This window comes from Dipodomys ordii, unplaced genomic scaffold, assembly GCF_000151885.1.
Source record: "Dipodomys ordii isolate 6190 unplaced genomic scaffold, Dord_2.0 Scaffold74, whole genome shotgun sequence".
In the NCBI taxonomy this organism is placed as follows: Eukaryota; Metazoa; Chordata; class Mammalia; order Rodentia; family Heteromyidae; genus Dipodomys; species Dipodomys ordii.
In genome coordinates, this window is record NW_012267290.1 from 1,904,692 (window position 1) to 1,922,964 (window position 18,273).

Genomic DNA, 18,273 nt, shown 5'->3' on the forward strand with positions numbered 1-18,273 from the left:
AGAAAGAAAAAAAAAGCACCTCAAAGTCGAATGAGATGAGGGCCCAGAGAGGCCAAGGAGAAAAATAACAGGAGATCGATAGGGAAACATTGGTTAGGGAAAAGCCAACACAAATAGAACCCTGGCTGGAATGTTTCCCAGTTGCTTCCATACTTTGTCCATGATCCTCGTATGTCTCTTGTGACCTGAGCCCGGTGCAGGTGTGCAGACAGAACATTAATCAAACCAGCTCCCAGACGCACTCCTCTGCCCCTTGGTGTCTAGAAATCTAAGTCGTCTTGGCCAAAGCCATCTGCCCTGTCCCCAGTCTGGGTGCAGGTGAAGTTTCCAGCCACCTTCTCGACTCTTTGGTCACAGTCTTCATCTGCTCCCTGCACTGGAGTCCTTGGTTCCGAAGGGGCTTCTTCTTGCTCCGAAGTGGAACTTTCTGGATACATCGTGGTGATTCTTCTCTCTGCATGTGGAGCCCCGTGAGCTCCGACTTCAGTGCACCTTGGGTCTCGGCTTGAATAATCTTCTTCTGAGCCTTTCTGAGAGGCCTGGGAACAGTCTCCCAGGGACCTCGTGCTGGGGTGGCCACAGGTTGCACAAGGTGCTTGGGAGCTTGGAGTGTGTGGAGGGCTGCCTCCCTCTGGGGCAGTGGGTGGTGTGGGCCTCCCTTCCTGGTGTAGACTGCTGTTTCTAGAAGCTTCCCCGCTCTGGCTCTTTCCTGGATTCACCAGAGAGCCACTCTTTTTCTTACTTTCCTGTCCTTCTTCTGTCTCTGTCTGTCCCTCTTCCTGTCCCCCTTCAGCCCCCACAGGGTCCCTGGCCTCAGAACCCTGGTCCAGAGTTCCCGCCTTCTCAACCACGCTGTCCTCTAGACGCCCAGCCATCTGGTCTGGGGTGCTGGTGGCTTCCTCCTCCCTCTCCTCCCTCTCCAGACACTCAGCCCCCTCTGCCTCCCAGGGCTCAGGATCTTCCCTCCCGCCGGGCCTCGGGCTCTCCCCTTGCCCCTCTCCCTTCCCCACTGCAGGTCCTGGGCTCAACCCCAGCACTGTCCCTCCCTCTGTCCTCCACAGATCCTCCAGAGGAGCCTCTGCCTCCCTGTTCATGCCTCCTCCTTTCTTCTTCTGAAGAATTTGCTGAAGGTCAAAGGCCCTTCTGATGGGGGCGCCCACGGCGCCCGCGGTGGAGGAGCGGGGCGGGAGGGCTGCTCTCTTCCTGGCACAGGCATAGCAAGGGCAGAACTCATCCTCCGCAGCCTCCCTTCCCAGGGCTGGCCCGAGGGGGGGTGGGTCCTCTGGGGTGCAGGGGAGCGGCCCCTGGCCCGGGGGCGGCTCAGGGAAGACGGAGAGGTTGTGTAGGCCCCAAAGCCGGCGGCGGCGCTGCTCAGTCTGCAGGGACGTCTGTCCCCAGAGAGCTCCCCGGGGTGGCCCAGGGATGGTCCTCCCCAGAGCCGTCCTCCCTGCCCTAGCCTGGACCTTCCAGAGTTCTTTACTGGTGCTTTCTTGGAGCCGCAAGCTCACTTCCCGCTCCAGCTCGGCTGCCATCTGGTCCAGCTGGCTGCTGTCCTGCAGGTTCCAGTGGGCGCGCAGTGCGGCCATGGCCCCCGCCAGGTGTGCCATGAAGGCCTTTTCCAGCTTTTTCAGCAGCCTGGACACCCAGACGGGGTCAGGGTCCAGGGATTCTCTGCAGGCCACGGACGTGATCTCCTTTCCGGTCCCCGGGCCCGTCCTGGCTCCTGTGGGCAGCTCTTCCCCAGCAGCCTCCCCCCGGGAGCCACGCGGTCCCTCCCCAACCGGTGAGTCCTGGTGGCTGGGACACTCGGTGGGCTCTGCAGGTCTCTCCACCCTCCCTGGGGGACACAGCCCCGCAGAGGGGGCGTCGCGTCCTGCCTCCTCTTCCAGCATGCCCATGTCTTCCTCTGAGCCCTCTCGGTCCCCAGAGCCAGCCCCAGACATGTCATGCTGGCTGACGCCTGGCTTGAGGATTCTTTCCTCTCCTTGTGTCCCTCCTCCCTCAGTCTCTTCTAACGCCTCCCCATCCTCCTGCACTGAATTTTCAACGAATTGTTCCTCTGCAGGTCTTGGCTCCCGCTTCCCGTTGCCTCTCTCTGTTTCCTGGGAGCTGGTGGAGCTGGTGGAGGGACTTGGCTGTGGGGCCCCCGAGTCCTCAGGGTACCTCAGGGTTCCAGAATCTGGCCTTTGGGAGACTTCCGGAGGCAGCTCCGCCCTCTCAGGGGCCAGGGCCCCGTCCATGGCACAAGGCACGCTGCCCTCCCCCGAGCCTGCAGACCCGCTGCTGACATCCACGCCAGAGGACGAGGTGGGCGTGAAGCCCTGCGTCGTCACCGTCACCGGCAGAGCCCGGTGTGACGCCAGCGTCCCCAAGCCCAGATCCCCTCGGCCTTGTTCGAGGCCACACCCCGGCCACAGGGCCTGGGAGATGGTCAGGAGCTCCTGGTACCCCGAGGAGCCCCGGAGCCCTGCTTTGCCAGCCAGCGCCCCCAGATCTTCATCAAAGAAACGGAGGCTGGCAAGGCAGGCGATGAGGGCCCCGGCGGAGTGGCTGAGCCTCCTGGCCGCCGTGCCCGACACCTCTGGCAGGCTGCTGGGCCGGTCCTGCTTGGTACCCAGCAGGGCCTTCATGATCTGCGTGGAGGCAGAGATCCGTCCCGGAAGAGCGTACGGGCTCACACCCCGGCACCCGCGGGCCGCCTCTCCCTCTCCAGCCTCCGCAGGGACAGCCAGGGACATTTCTCCTGGAGCTTTATCCTGGTGGCAATCAGCCTCTGATCCAGGGCCTGCGCCGCTAGCCACTGTCAGGGCATCTGCTGGCTCCGCTGCCGAGGACTGCTCTCTGGCCGGGGGCAGCTCCACCTGGCCTTTCAGAGAATGGTTGTCACCGGGGTCCTCCTCCTCCTCCAGGCCTTCCGGGCCATGGCCGGCCACGTGTGTGGTCTCGCCCGCCATGTCGTACCCCAGGAGCGCGGGTGCTTCTGGGATGCTGCCCAGCCACTCGCGGACGATGGCATCGGGTGAGCTGTGGGGCAGGGTGCTGGGCATCCCCAGGGGGTCTTCCTCCCGCCCCTCCACGTTCTGCTCTGCACTAGGAGGGGGCCCGGGCAGCCCCCGCCTGGACCCTGCACCCTCGTCAGCCCGTCGTCGGCCAACACTGCTACCGCTGCAGCTCGAATGGCGCTTCTCTGCCCGGGGTGGCTCCCCTGGCGGGGTGGGGAAGTAGCCGCTGTGGCCCCTGCAGGCCTCGGAGGAGGGTCTGGAGATGGCCCGCGCCCGATTCGGATCCTCCGAGACCCGGCAGGCCTCCGTCTGTGAACAGCAGCAGCCGTGGGAGGCTCCGGATGCCCCACCATGAGGACATCCATCCAACCGGATGGAGGATGAGGAGGGCCTGGGGGAGCCGGCGGCCTCATCCCCCAGGCTGCCGGCCCCCCGCACGTGGGCGGCCGTGGGCGCTGAGCCGTGCACCCTGCACTTGTCCCCCGCTGGCTCCTCGGACAGAGCCCTGGGGCCGTGGGACCGGGAAGCCCCGTTGGAGTTACTCCTGGACGTGGTGACGGTGTTCTTGGCCACTGCCAAGTCCTGGGAGCCAAGGGAGGGTGATCCCAGGTCCTCAGAAGTCTGTTTCCTCGCTCTGGGCAGGGTTGGCGGCGTCCCGGCGCTGGGGCAGGCTCTTCTGGCAGGAGGCCTTGGCGCTTGCAGGGCTGCGGGGCCGGTGGAGCCGTGGGCGTGGCAGCAGCACTGGTCCCACCTGGCCTGGCCTCTCTGGGCGGCTTGGCTGGACGGGCCCGGGGAGCCAGCCAGCCTCCTCTGCTTCCTCTTCGCTCTCTGGGCTGGGGCCGAGGCTGGAGGAGGGACAGAGCCTCCTGCATCCCAGCTAGCACAGTCCAGACTCAGGGGCAGCCTCGCCACAGGCCCGCTCCTGGCCTGTGAGCGCCCAGGGCCCCGTCCACACTTCTCTGCCTGGAGGTCCATGCTGCTCAAAGACGGGGGGCTCGGGGAGGGAGCCCTGGGGCTGTGGTCCTGGGCGGCCTTGCCCTGGGCAGTCACAGCCCTTGCCTGGCTCCGGCCGGCACGGTGCTGACCGTCCCGCTTGCTGGCCTCCTCAGGAGACCCAGGATTGGCTGATGAGTCTGAAGGAGCCCTTGCCACACCTCGGGTTCTGGGTCCCAGGCAGCCACATTGCCCCCCGTCACGGAGCCCCACGCCCTCTGTGCGTGGATGGTGGACGGCCTCCTGCCCCCCCCTGCTCCGGGCGGCACTCACGGAGGCTGGGCAGGGACTGCTGCCGTCCCCCCCACTTCCCAGGGCCCTGGGGTCACAGGAGTCTGGCTCAGAGCTGCCAGCGTTGCCAGCACTCGAGGCCGGGCTGGTGCTGTGCTGGCTGGGTCTTCTCCTGCCGTGGGTCCCGTGGCGCCTGCAGCGGGAGAGGTGGACGGGCCCCCAGGTCCTCCGCGGCGTGGGCCGCTCTTCCGGGGGGGCGCACAGCGGATTCCTCCAGATGTCATAGCTGGGCCCTGGCCGCCAGTTGCTACCAAGGGCTCCCAAGGGAGCCGGTGCCCGTGTCCCGGACTCCCCAGTGCTGCAAGGACGGCCCTCCGGTCTGCAGCAGAGAGGCTCGGTGTCTCCCAGGTCCCGGGCCTCGCCACTGGCTGCCGTGGGGGTGCTGGCCCGCCCCATCCCCTGGGACCGCAGCAACGCGTCCGCGCCCAGCAGCTGGAAGCAGACCTTCATCTCCACAGACAGGCTGCCATCCTCATTCACGTGGACCTTCTTCCCCACATTGTCACCAGCTACCAAGGGACCAGGGTGGGTGAGTGTGACTTGAGGGTAGCTGTGGGGGACAGGCCCCGCCCAGGCATGATTCCCGGATGATGGGTGCTCACCCGGACCAGACTTGGCTGGCAGTAAGGAAAACTTGGGCGGCTTTCCCCCAGATCTGGGCCTCAAATGGATCACGCTCTGCTTGGCCTTTGGTCCCCAGCGACCTGGTATGCAGGGAAGAGAAGAGAAGAGAGAAGAGCAGTGAGCTGCGGAGGAGCATAGCGGAAGAGCGGGGTCCTTCCAAAAGAACCATCTGCAGAGGTGCTCATGGGAAGCCACAGAGCCACAGAGCTAAGAACCAAGAGCTACAGAATGACGTCTGAGTCCAGCCTCTGTGCTGCCAGCTGGGGGGCTTCCGGCAGAGCCGCATTCTGAACTGCGAAAGATGCACGGTGCTGTTTGGCTTGGTAGAGTTGCTTTGACAGCACATGGCCATGCCTGGCTCCAACTTGCTGTGTATACAGCCAGCGTGCGTCAGGCGACGCTTGCTGCCTAGAAAGCTTACTGCATGCAACGTGTGCTTGCAATTGGGTATGGTGATCGATTATCCTCACACATCAAACTAACAAATAATGTGGGGAGAGGGGCAGAACACACAAAAACAGATTGGTGGTCCAGCTTATACTCCAGTTAGGAGAAAGGACTGCCAGGGACTGCAAACGGCCCTGGGAAAGAATGGATGCCTGGATGCTTCTTTCTTCATCCCCTGAGGTATACTTGTTGGGAGGGCAGGGCCAGCAGAAGCTGAACTCATGGTCAGCAGGACAGAGCCCTTGAGAGTATCTGGGCAGAAGCAAACTTAGGGGCTCCCAGAGCCTGGGCCTGGGCAAGTGCCTATGCTGTGGCCTCCTGAAATGCTGCAGTCACTAACACCACTGTTGCCATGTTTTAATGGATTCTCACAAAGGCGAGAACTTTGTTTACCCACCAAATGTGCCTCTTGTCATTCCAACTATTTAGCATTGTGTGTGTGTGTGTGTGTGTGTGTGTGTGTGTGTGTGTGTGTGTGAGACCAAACTTTGGCACAGAGGAGGCGTTTTGGATTATAACCGGTCAGGTAGATGGGTGGACAATCCAGCCATCATGTGCTTACATCCTGTGACTTGCTGCAGGCCACCTCTGTTGCCTACAACCACGAATGACTCTGAGAGGCGTGAATGCACGAGGCGCAGCCCTTGTGATGTCACGTCCACCGCAGTTCTTCAGGAAGCAGCTCAACACTCAAGATTTCCAAATCCTGACTGCCTCCATCTCACATTCCAGCTCCTTCCCTTCAAGTGTTCTGCCCAGTGAGGGACCCCACAAGCAAGGGATGACCTCAGAATCTGGGCCAAACACGTTTCCTGCCTTACCTCAAAGGAACACCAGCCTGTCCGCAGGACCAACTCACCGTGTTTGCTCCGTGAAGTCAGCCCGGAGGAAGTTCCAGCCCTGTACACAGCATCTTCTACCTCCAGAGGCCTGAGGGCCTCCTTCCCAGCGCACACCAGCACAGACGGGCTATGCAGCAAGGCCTGCAGACAGTCCACCTGGAGGAGACCGGCATGGGGTCGGAAACCTGGCCTGCACGCCCCTCTGGTTGGGAGGAGGACGGCAGTCTCTTAATCCTTCCTGACTTGTGAATGTCTTCACCAGATTCCTGCTCTAAAGACTCCTCCCCCTTCCCCCCCCAAACACGGTCTCCCCTTCCTACAGCACTGTCTCCACCAGCTCTGTCTACATCTGTGGGTCACTACGGATGGAAAAGAGGGCAGCGCCAGAGGCTGCTCCTGCCCACACGTCCCCCACAGAGCATGTCTCCACAAGCAGCCACTGAAGAAAGCTGCCTGGCCCCGCGGGGAGACCCGATTCAATGTCACACCGTTTTCCCAGCTGGATAGTCCTTGCTGGCATCTGGCCTCTGTTTCCAGTACCATCGAAGCCCTCTGCCTGTGCTCCCCAGAGTACAGCTCTCCGAGGAGAGCCCTTCCCTTCCTGGGGCCTGTCCTGACGCTTCTCCACCCCCAGGCCCCCCAGTAGAATGTGTCTCAGAGCACAGCAGGCACCGCTGCAGAAAACAGGCCCCTCTTCTTCGAAGGCCTCACCTGGCCCCAGAGCCCGTGAGTACCCATGGCTTCTCAGTCGCTACCATGAACTGCAGAGATGGTCTTTCTCATTTCCTCCCATTAGAACGGCACGCTCATTCACGAGGAAAATGATGTATGTCTGTGCTGTACCCCAGATCTTTCAGTTGGTTAGAAATGATTGTCAACTTTTAGGTATGTTTCTTCTTTGATTTAGATTTCTAGCCCATCTCAGAAATACAGAAATGACCCAATTTATACACACAGCCATACTTCTTGGGGAGATCTGACTTTCCAAGGAGTAAGAGAGGACTGAACCCACGTGGAGCTCCCATCATCGGGAGAGGAGTAGAATCATCTGGGGGAAGTCATTTGGGCTCCAGGATCTAAACGAGCATTCACCCTCAGAGGACTCAAAAGTTGATAGGCAAGACACAGCCCTCCCTGGGGAGCAACGAGGTCATCATGTTCACAGAAACTCTAATAGCCATGCACGGAGTGGATATGAAAATACGCGGATAACTTTTCTCTTGTACCGGACAAACCAAGAAAGTGAAAAGTGCAGAGGGAGGCATGTGTGGATGAGCAAAGCCACACTTGTTGTCCACACCTACTTCTGGACGCCAACAGGTGGTGGTGACCTTCCCCTTCCCCACACCTGGGTGAGGGCCAAGGCAGGCAGCGAGGCTGTGGAGGGGCTCCCGGGCCAGGTGGAAGGAAGCCTGTTGGATTGACTTGACCTCTTCACTTTTACTTAGGGAAATCAAGAATACTACTTCTTTCCTTCTAAGGGGCCAAGGGACTTGTTTAAGAGTCAACCAGATGCCAATGGCTCACACCGATCATCCTAGCTGCGCAGGAGGCTGAGACCTGGGGACCCATGAGACTCTTATCTCCAATTACTCACCAATAAGAGTCCATGAGACTCTTATCTCCAATTACTCACCAGAAAACCAGAAGTTGCACTGTGGCTTAAAGTGGTAGAGCATCAGCCTTGAGTGAAAAAGCTCAGAGATAGCTCCGAGGCCCTGAGTTCAAGCCCCACAACCAACAAAAAGGAAAGGAAAGGAAAGGAGAGGAGAGGAGAGGAAAGGAGAGGAAAGGAGAGGAAAGGAGAGGAAAGGAAAGGAAAGGAAAGGAAAGGAAAGGAAAGGAAAGGAAAGGAAAGGAAAGGAAAGGAAAGGAAAGGAAAAGGGAATGAAAGAATCAGACCCCACGCCTACCTTTTCCCCACTGGTTGTGTACAGTTGCTTCACGGGAAAGTGCAGAAGGTCGGAGGCTCTGCTGAGGAAGGCCGCCAGGCTCCTCGTGTTCCTGTGGCTGAGAACCATGCTTTTCTGGGACCTGGGGTCCCCGTGCTTCACCAGTGTCACTGTCCTTGGGGCTGCAGCACCTTTCCAGGAAGATGCTCCTGGTGTGTGGCGCCCACCTGTGAGACCCTGGGATTGCAGAGTGGAAGGGCTTCTCCCCTGGGGCCGACCTGGGCCACTGGGGGTCTTGGGGGGCTTCCTGTCGGAGCAGAGGTAGCAGCCTCCATCTTGGAGCTGTTCTAGGGTGCTGAGGCTGTGCAGGCCCCGGGGGGTGGTGATAGAGCGCACCCCGAAAGACAGAGGCACACGCTGAGAGAGCTCATCCATCAGGGCACTAAAGGTCTTGAAGGCTCGCTGGTGAACGGCCACGCGAACCCCAGCAAAGCGGGGATCCCCTCGCTTGAAGAAGGTTATCTTCTTGGCTGGTGTGACCCTGGCGACGGAAGGAGCGGCAGCCGTGGAGGGCGGCAGGCCCGGCCGGCGGCTTGGAGCCTGGCCCTTGCTTGGGGTGCTGTTCATGACGTAGAGGCCCGGGCAGCTGCGGTGGGCAAAGGGAGAGAGGGCTCAGAGGGCAGTTTGTGGGCTGCACTTCCTGTCTCTCCCCTTTTTATAGAAGTGCTTCCTGTGACCTCAAATGGGCTCCACTAAGCGGTGCCGAGGCCTCTGAATCCATCTAGACAAAAGGAACACATATGCCAGATCTTTACTCCTTTCTTTCCTCTTGCCATTTCTTGCGCCCTCTCCTGCCAGCCTCTCTCAGTGTGTTGTGGTTTCTGTCCTGAACACATGGGTAGTCCTGACAAAGGCCACGGAGCATAGGGTGAAAATTCTGGACAAGGAGTTGGGAGAGTAGACAGCATGTCTCCTTTTCCTGACCCTCCCCATGTGGCTTAGAGAATTCTCCTTGTCAAGTGCGCAGAAGCGCGGACCCCAAGCTCCTCAGGTCTGAGGAGACACGGGTCCTTGGAGCTCTATGCAGTAACTCAAACAGGAGGCATCACTCCATGTCCCGTGTCTTCTCTGCTAGATTGTGTTGTTTGCTTTAATGTAAAAAGTCATGCAGTTCCTCGTGTCCCCCGCGGTGTCTTTGAAAGCTGCACTCTGAACCCTAAGAACAAACACCCCAGCTCACTGCCATACACCTGGGCACTGGGGACAGCACCAGTGGGGGGTTTGGCCGTTTCCCCACGGTAGTGGGACCCCACTGTATCACACCTGAGACTCATACAAAACCCTTCTGCTGCACATCCTTCCTGCCCCAAGGCCATCAATCTGTGCTCTGTGCACAGCCAGGCCGTCCAACCTTCACCTGAGCATACCCTGCAACCTCGAACCCTCAGGGGCTGCTCAGTCACTGAAGCAAAAGCTCAGGCCTTCCCCCCGCCAGCCAAGGGGGTTCCCCACTTCTCCCTGCTTCCTGTGGGAGCCTCATCTCTTCTTGCCTGCAGTGGGACCCTGAGATTCACCACAGAGGTGGCTCCATTGCTGTACTCTGTCACGCAGGGCAACTTCTGCAGTGTTCCTTTTTCCTGGGATAGATTTTTTTCTAGCCCATCCCACTAAGATCTAGGAAGCAGAGTCTGCCCTCTGTAGGGCACCCACAACCTCACTTGACCCAAAACACAGTCCAGAAAATACGGATGAACCACAGCGGTGCTCTGCAGACCTTCCTGCCTGAGCCAGGTCTGTCACAGTGCTCGTGAGCAGTAGTCAGTGAGAAGTTTTCCCAGCTCATGGGTGCTCAGCGCCTTCTCAGGCCCTCCGCTCCGTGCATGCCAAAGCTGAGAGGCCTGCTCTCCACAGCCGTGGATGCTCTGGTCACCAGACCATGACTCTCTCCTCTGGTCCCTTTCTAGCCCTATTCTTCTGCAGGGAAAGAACTCTCCTCTCATTTTCAAGTTCTTGCTGCACAGAGGAGCCTTGTAATCCTCTCTCATCTCTGGCCCAGCTACATGATTTGCTTTCTCAAGCTCCCTCCTCCCTGCTGATCCCTGTAAACGGCTCTCATTGGCCCTCTGACGGCCCTGCAGCTGTCACAAGCTGTCCACCTCCGGTGCCTGCCTGGAAACAGCTTTTCTTCCCACTTGATTCTCATCTCCATTCGTGACTGCAGGTGTCCTTCCTGGCCTTGGCCGGGAGACCCATAGAGAAAGGAGGCCCAGCCCCCAGTTCATCCTGACCTCCCGCGTCCCAGCGTCACCATGCTCCCCATCTCCCCCAGGATTCCCGCTCCTCCCCTGCCCTGAGCACTGGACCCTGCACCAAGTCCTCTGGGACAGGGGCTCAAGGTGAGGCGGGAGCTTGGCCGGAGCTGAGGCTGTGTGTGCGAGGGCCAGGCAAGGGCGCCTGGCAACTGTCGCGCCTGCCTGTCCTTTCCCCCCCCCTCCGGGAGATGGTCACTCTCTGAATGGGAAGTCCTCATCTCTACCTGGAGTTTTGAAATGAAAAGATCATGTGACCTACAGGAGCCTAGTGTCAAAGGTCAGGCTGACAGCAGGGCCAGGGGAGAGGCCAGGCTCTGGGCTGAAGAAGAGGTGGGATTTCTGATTTTCCTCCTACTAAGTGTGCTGGGACTGGGGAACCAATACTGTTCTGCACGTAACTGGGGTCAGGGGACACTCACACACATCCATGCACACGCTCACACCCATAAACACACACACCGTTCTCACACACCTATTCACACATGCACAGTGTGCACGTGTACACACACACACACACCACTTACTGGAAAGGAATTTCAGGTTAGGAGAAGGAACAAGAGGAGCAGGCCGGCCCCTGGCTGTGAACTGAGAAGGGAGGCTGGCCAAGAAAGCACGAACCCCACAGGAAGAGGCAGCAGCCCTCCATCTTCAGCACAGCCAGGGAAGACACAACCATAGCGCTGCCAGACTCGCTAGCAAGAGTGACTTCCTCTTGTGGCCGCGGGGACCAAAGTGGGAAGAGTGACTTCTTAGACAAGACTTGTCTTATCTTAGCTAAGGGCATCCCTTAGCTCCACCTGGTTACAGGCTCGCTCAGGAGAATTTCAGGCTTGACATTGGGCGGCAAGAATTCAATGACTAGACAGACATAGCACCACCTGCCAAATCTTCATGTCTTAGGTACCAAGGGGTTGCACAGATAACAAACATTCTGCTTATACACACCGATACCTATCATGTCCTCAGGGTGTGGCGGGAGGCAGGGAAGCGGGAGGCAGGAAAGACCCCTGGCTGAAGTGAAGGGATGGTGGGGGATCCGTGGCAGAGGCAGACGTGGGGTCTGACTCAGGAAGGAGTCGGGGCTGGGGGCGCTGAGACGCAGCCGGGTGCCCTCAGTGTGCCCCGTGGACCGCAGGGACAACCCCTTCTACCTGTAAACAGACTCCGATTTGGGGGTCAAAGGGCATCAGCTGATGCGGAGTGTGGCACACTTGGATTTCTCCCTCCTTTACACTTCCCGTCTTCTACACCAGGCCTCTTCCATCAGCGAAGCAAGGGGAGAGAGGGCTGGCCAGGCAGAGGGCTCCCACACATGGGGGCTCCTCTTTCTTCCCCAGTCATGACATGGTATCTGTGTTACAGCCCCCCACAATGGACAGAAGACAGGAATCCCACTCCCCAGGCTTAGAGCACACCGGCTCCATAAAGGTGAGGCAGGAGAAGGATTCTGGCCCTCTAGAAAGCAGGTAGCCAGCAGGAGGATAGCGAGCCAGGGTCTGGTCCCCAGCTCCACTGTCCTTCTTCCTAGCTGGGACCACCCAGGGGGTACAGGTGTGAGGACAGCCCAGGTCAGGGGAGAGGCTCCACCAGGCCGGGAAGCCACGCCCAGCCACGCTCGCAGATGAGCACCACTGCCGGATACAGCCCATGAGGCAGACAAGACCACACACTACACAGGAGCCAGGGAATGGCTGGAAAGCTGCAGCAGGAAGTGTTGGTGGCATCAAGTCTGTGGGACCCATCGGTGATCCCAGTGAACCCCAAGGCCTGCGATAGAGCCAGAGTATGCTGCATGTGAAGGAGGGGTGGGGCAGGAAGGGGTGGGGCAGGAAGGGGTGGAGCAGGAAGGGGTGGGGCCAGGAGGGATGGACAAGGCCAAAAGGCTGGAATTTGAAGAGGAAGTAGAAAGGGAAGACAAGACTCCTAGCTGTGGACAGGTAGGGGCAAGGAGGCAGAGAAAACCAGATTAAATGAAGGGAATAAAAATTAGAAGTTATCGGGCTGGGAAGGTGGCTCAGTGGTAGAGTGCTTGCCTTGCATGCATGAGGCTCTGGGTTCGATTCCTCAGCACCATATAAGCAGAAAAAGCCAGAAGTGGCGCTGTGGCTCAAGTGGTAGAGCGCTAGCCTTGAGCTGAAGAGCTGAGGGACAGCGCCCAGGCCCTGAGTTCAGGCCCCACAACCAACAACAACAACAAGAACAAAAAATAGAAGTTATAGGATACTCCAAAATGTGATAGCCTTGTACAGAAATTAAGCAGGGTCCATCAAGGGGAGGAAATGGAAGTGAGCGCTGGAGGAAGTGGACCAAGCAGGGCAGGTCCTGTAATAAACATCAGGGGAGTCTGCAGGATTTTTGGAGGCTTCAGTGATTAGGGACAAGGATGCCAAGGTCACACCTAGGAGGGAGGTCCAGGAGGGAGGTGGTGCAGATGCTGATGGACATGACACATGAGCTGCTGAGTGAAATACAGTGTACAGGGACTCCAGAGAGGACCAGGGCCATGGCCAGCCAGCAGGGCACTATGTGCATACCCACAGCCACGCTGGTCAACAAGCTGCAAGAGTCCAGCAGCCTTGTTAACACCACCTTCCAGTGACAGAGAGATGTGGAACTCAGGCTGGCCACGGGACCTGATGGTGAGAGGAAATGGCATCTGCGAGCCCAGACTCCTGTGCAGGCTGTGGCCACGGGGAGACGCTCCCCCAGGATGCTTCCCTTTCTGTCTGGTGATACAGGAAGGGCACATCCACCATGGCTCAGGAAAGGGGACCTCAGACGGAAGAGGCCTGATCTTGACACAGGAAGGAGAATCCTTGGAAACTGACAGAAAACAAAACAAACCCCAGTGTCATCGCATCTTCCTGCCCACCCCCAAGACACATTAGGCGAGTAATCGCTGGCCACCAGAGCTGCAGGGTAAGCCAGCTGCTGGCTCGGCCTGGACTTGCAGGGCTGTGCTTCCCCATGGCAGGAAGTGGATCTGGTTCGTCTCTGCCCCTGTGCTTGATGAACGCCTGCAATGCTGCGGCACTCGGGGAGGAACCGGGTGGGCAGAGAACCGAGTGAGGACTTGCCTTGAAGAACAGGTAATAATAGAACGAGGCAGCGTGGAGACGGCTCTCCTGCTCAGCGATGATGGGACACCTTTCACAGCCAAGGAAGGAGTAAACTTGCAGGTGCTGTGGGCTGTGGAGCTGCAGGGGTTTGGGACACATGCAGACAGGGCCTGTCCCCAGGCTGCCCCCGGCCCTGAGTGCTGAGAACATAATCCAAGGGCTAACAAACAAGCAATCAGAGCGATGTAGTGAGGGTGGTCAGGATGGAAACGTGGCAGAAACAACGAGGGCAGCTCTCAGCCCAACTCAGAACAGCTTTGAACATGGAAACGCTCCTAAGGGGCACCTGGGTCAGGAGCTGCGCTTGGTTGCCCCACACAGAGATGCTTCTGTCCAAAGGGCTTCGCCCAGGCCCAGTATTCCCTCACATACATCTAGGGACAGAAGCAGTGGGGCTGGTGGTGAGGCCCTTCCCGTCCTCGAGAGGCTATGCAAAGAAGAAAACAGAACTGTTTAGATAATCAGTCCAACTTATGAATCTGTAAACAACGGATTAAAAAATACAGTCCGAAGTATCTCTAAGGATGAGGGTGGCAAACCAGACTAGGTGTGATGCTCACACCTGTAGTCCCAGCTATTTGGTTTGGGAAATGGAGATGAATCTGAGGCTCACGGTGGGAGACCAGCCTGGGCAAAAAGTTAGTGAGATGGTCTGATAGAAGAAGCTGGTGTGGTGGTGCACACCTGTAATCCAGCAACATAGAAAATGGATGTGGGTAGGGGGTCGTGTCTCAGTAAAGACCGCAGCAAAATCGAGGCCCTATCTGAAAAAGTACTGAAGGGAAAAAGAGTTTAGCCAGTACAGTCATGAGTTCAAAACCCAGCACCTAGCAAGAACAGAAAAGGAAAGAGGAAGGAAGGGAAGGAGGGAAGAAGTAAGGAAGGAGAGAGGGAAGGAAGGAAGGAAGGAAAGAAGGGAGGGAGGGAGGAAGGAAGGAAGGAAGGGAGGGAGAGAGGGAAGTAGGAAGGAAGGGAGAGAGGGAAGGAGGGAAGAAGGAAGGAGGAAAGAAGGGAAGAAAAAAGGAAGGAAGGGAGGGAGGAAGGTAGAAAGGATGAAAAGGAGGGTGGAAAGGAAGGAGGGAGAAATGAAGGAAGGAAAGGGAGGGAGGGAGGGAGGGAGGAAGGAAGGAAGTGAAGAAGGAAGGAAGGAAGGGAGGAAGGAAGGAAGGAAGGAAGGAAGGAAGGAAGGAAGGAAGGAAAAAGAACAAGGAGAGCTGGAAGAAATGAGAAGTGAATGGAGGAATCCATGCTTGGCCTGGCCTCTGGGCTTGGGTGCCCCCCCCCGTGGGGAGGTCCCTGTGGGGAGGCCCCTGTGGGGAGGGCTCATGGGGAGGCCCCTGTGGGGAGGGCTCATGGGGAGGCCCCTGTGGGGAGGGCTCATGGGGAGGCCCCCGTGGGGAGGTCCCCGTGGGGAGGCCCCTGTGGGGAGGGCTCATGGGGAGGCCCCGTGGGGAGGGCTCATGGGGAGGCCCCTGTGGGGAGGGCTCATGGGGAGGCCCCCGTGGGGAGGGCTCATGGGGAGGTCCCTGTGGGGAGGCCCCATGGGGAGGTCCCTGTGGGGAGGCCCCTGTGGGGAGGGCTCATGGGGAGGCCCCCGTGGGGAGGCCCCTGTGGGGAGGCCCCGTGGGGAGGGCTCATGGGGAGGCCCCTGTGGGGAGGGCTCATGGGGAGGCCCCTGTGGGGAGGTCCCCGTGGGGAGGCCCCTGTGGGGAGGGCTCATGGGGAGGCCCCTGTGGGGAGGGCTCATGGGGAGGCCCCTGTTAGGAGGTCCCCGTGGGGAGGCCCCTGTGGGGAGGGCTCATGGGGAGGCCCCTGTGGGGAGGTCCCCGTGGGGAGGCCCCTGTGGGGAGGGCTCATGGGGAGGCCCTGTGGGGAGGGCTCATGGGGAGGCCCCTGTTAGGAGGTCCCCGTGGGGAGGCCCCTGTGGGGAGGGCTCATGGGGAGGCCCCCGTGGGGAGGTCCCCGTGGGGAGGGCTCATGGGGAGGCCCCCGTGGGGAGGCCCCTGTGGGGAAGCCCCCGTGGGGAGGCCCCTGTGGGGAGGCCCCTGTGGGGAGGGCTCATGGGGAGGCCCCTGTGGGGAGGGCTCATGGGGAGGCCCCCGTGGGGAGGCCCCCGTGGGGAAGCCCCCATGGGGAAGCCCTCGTGAGGAGGCCTTGGCCCCGTGGGGAGGGCAGGGTGGCTGGTGGGGAACCACACTCTGGCCATGTGGTAGAAGGCCTGGGAGGTGCTCACACGTGGATTCCACCTCTTTGTTTGGGCTGAGGCTGGAGTATGTGCTTTGAACAATTTCTCAGTGTGCCCATTTTTGTTTGTTTCTTCAGAACTCCCGAAGGTTCTCAGGGGGCTGAAACCCGGGGCGTGGGCACACAGCACGCGCGGAGGGTGGCAGCCGCGGGTGACATGCCACGATGTTGAGTCCAAGTGCATCTGAGACTCATAAAGGAGGCAGTGCTCACAGTCAGAGTTGGCGAGGCTTCTGGGGGGCCTGAGGTGGGAGCGTGTACACCCACAGAGCAGGGCTGACGGTGGGGAAGGCAACATGGACGCCCCGCACCTTGCTGAGTGGAATGATGTCTCAGCGTCACCAGGTGTGGGGAGGAGGGTGGTCCGTGGGACACCCAGGCCCGCTGCAGAGCAGGGCATGGCGTGCACACGCTGATTAACCAGCCTGGCACCATGATACACACGTGTAATCCCAGCTACTCACAAGGCAGGAAGATCATGAGGTCAAGGCCAGTACAAAGTTGGGCTGACTTTGTCTCAAAAACAAAATAAAAACAAGGCGCTGGGGCATGGCCCAAGTGTAGCGCACTGGCCTAGCAATCTCAAGGCCCTGGGCTTAATCACCAGCTCATCGGGCAAAATAAATAAACTAATAATGGCAAGATCCACCAGCAGAAACCATTGGAGCATCTGTGGAGAGAAGACCCAGGTGGCCATTCGATCATCCAGCAAAGTTACTTCCACTACCGGCCGGGCACCGGTGGCTCACACCTGTCAGCCTAGCTATTCAGGAGGCTGAGATCTGAGGATCTCAGTTCAAAGCCAGCAAGGTCAGGAAAGTCATGAGACTCTTATCTCCAATAAAGCACTAGAAAACTGGAAGTGGTGCTGTGGCTCAAGCAGTAGAGCGCTTGCCTTGAGCTGAAGAGCTGAGGGACAGCGCCCAGGCCCAGAGTTCAGGCCCAGGAACCAACAACAAAAAATTACTTCCACCCACTCAGCCGTCCCTGTTTACACACAAACACATACACATACCTGTGAACACACACACAAACACATACACACATCAGCACATACACACGCATGTGAACATACACACAAACACATACACACATCAGCACATACACACGCATGTGAACATGCACACTAGGAAGGAGCATAATGCCACATGTAAGCTCTTTTTAGCTTACAAGTGTCAGGAATGCCATGTCAACTGCTCCTACCATTCCTGCCTGGAGGGGAAAGGAGAGGAGTCTGGGAAACCCCCTCAAGCAGGGCGGAACTGGTGCCTTGGCAAAGTTCCCTGTTCTTCCCTGAGCCCAGATCCCAGCACTGGACACGGCAGAGGCAAGGCCAGGGTCAGCCCTCGCCTTGGCGGCCGCCTCCCTCCCCACCAGCCTCCGTGTGTCATGACGGCTGCTGCCATCCGTGGTGGGTGAAAACCAAGGCCAGCAGGCTCCAAACCACGCCGCACCTCAGGGTCTGTGTCGGGACTGCAAACAGGAAGAGGCTTGGAAGTGTTCCACGGGCAACGCGAGCAGCTCGGGCCTCCCCGACACCGCGCGGCCTCTCGGCGCAGAGGCTCATTTCCTTGGGAATGTTTTTGTCATTTTGTCATCACGCTTCTCACCCTGGCAGGGGGTGCCTGAGGGGCCATCAGAGGACAGGGCCGGGTGAGGAAGGAAAGACACGGAGGTGGAGCAGACCCTGGCCAAGGAGGAGGCTGGAGAGGCCTGGGAGAGGCCTGTCCTCACGGTCTCATCGCTGGCCTTCCAAGTGACCTAATGCAACCCGGGGGGGGGGGGGGGGGAGGGGGGAGGGGCCCCACAAACATCCAGGCAATGGCTCTCTACCCTCCACTGGGATAGACACAGAACATTCCAGAACATCCTTCTCTGGCCTTTTCTCCATGGGGAATTGGATGGAAGCAGTTGTCTACTGTATAGGTGCACAAGAGATCAGAGAGATGGCCCTGGAACCTGGCCTTGCTGGTCAACCTTCTGCCCTTCCCAGCTCCGCCTGGTCCTGTGTGGTCAGGCCAGCGCTCCCCTGGGCCTGGGTGACATACAACACACCTTCCGCGTGGCAGCCCATCCAGAGACCAAGCCTGTCTTACAGTTTGGCTGACTGGTAAACCGCCAACCTCAGTTTATCCATCTATGCCACCATACGTCCAGCGTGGGGAGTACACTCACCGCTCCCCACAACCCCTGTCCCCTCCCCATGCTGACTTACAGCCGGCACAGTCACCAAATCAGCCTCTGGCCTTGTTTCTCCTGCTAGACTGGGGCTCGATCGAGGGCAGAGACAGTGGCTGCAGCTGCTCAGGCCGCGCTGAACGCAGGTGATGAGGGACTGCGGCGCACAATGGCCGGGCTGGCTGGGCACGGCATCTGTGAGGTCAACACGAGGAGTCTCAGGCCTCCGAGGACCTGCGGTGGCTCTGGGATGGGAGCATTTGGAGTCGTGAGTGGCCCACCCTGTGGGAACACGTGGCCATCCGTGTCCTTGGCCCTGTGCCTCCCTG

At 59.2% G+C, this 18,273-nt stretch overlaps 1 protein-coding gene across 1 annotated transcript; it reads right to left on the reverse strand.

Moving 5' to 3' along the window:
* Positions 1-260: 260 nt before the first annotated feature.
* Positions 261-8,718, reverse strand: Rp1l1 (retinitis pigmentosa 1-like 1). Its single transcript, XM_013024199.1, has 4 exons — positions 8,113-8,718; positions 6,217-6,355; positions 1,060-4,990; positions 261-567 (listed from the first exon to the last, which is right to left on the reverse strand). The coding sequence occupies exons 1-4, from the start codon at positions 8,716-8,718 to the stop codon at positions 261-263; spliced, it is 4,983 nt and encodes a 1,660-aa protein (XP_012879653.1).
* Positions 8,719-18,273: the final 9,555 nt, after the last annotated feature.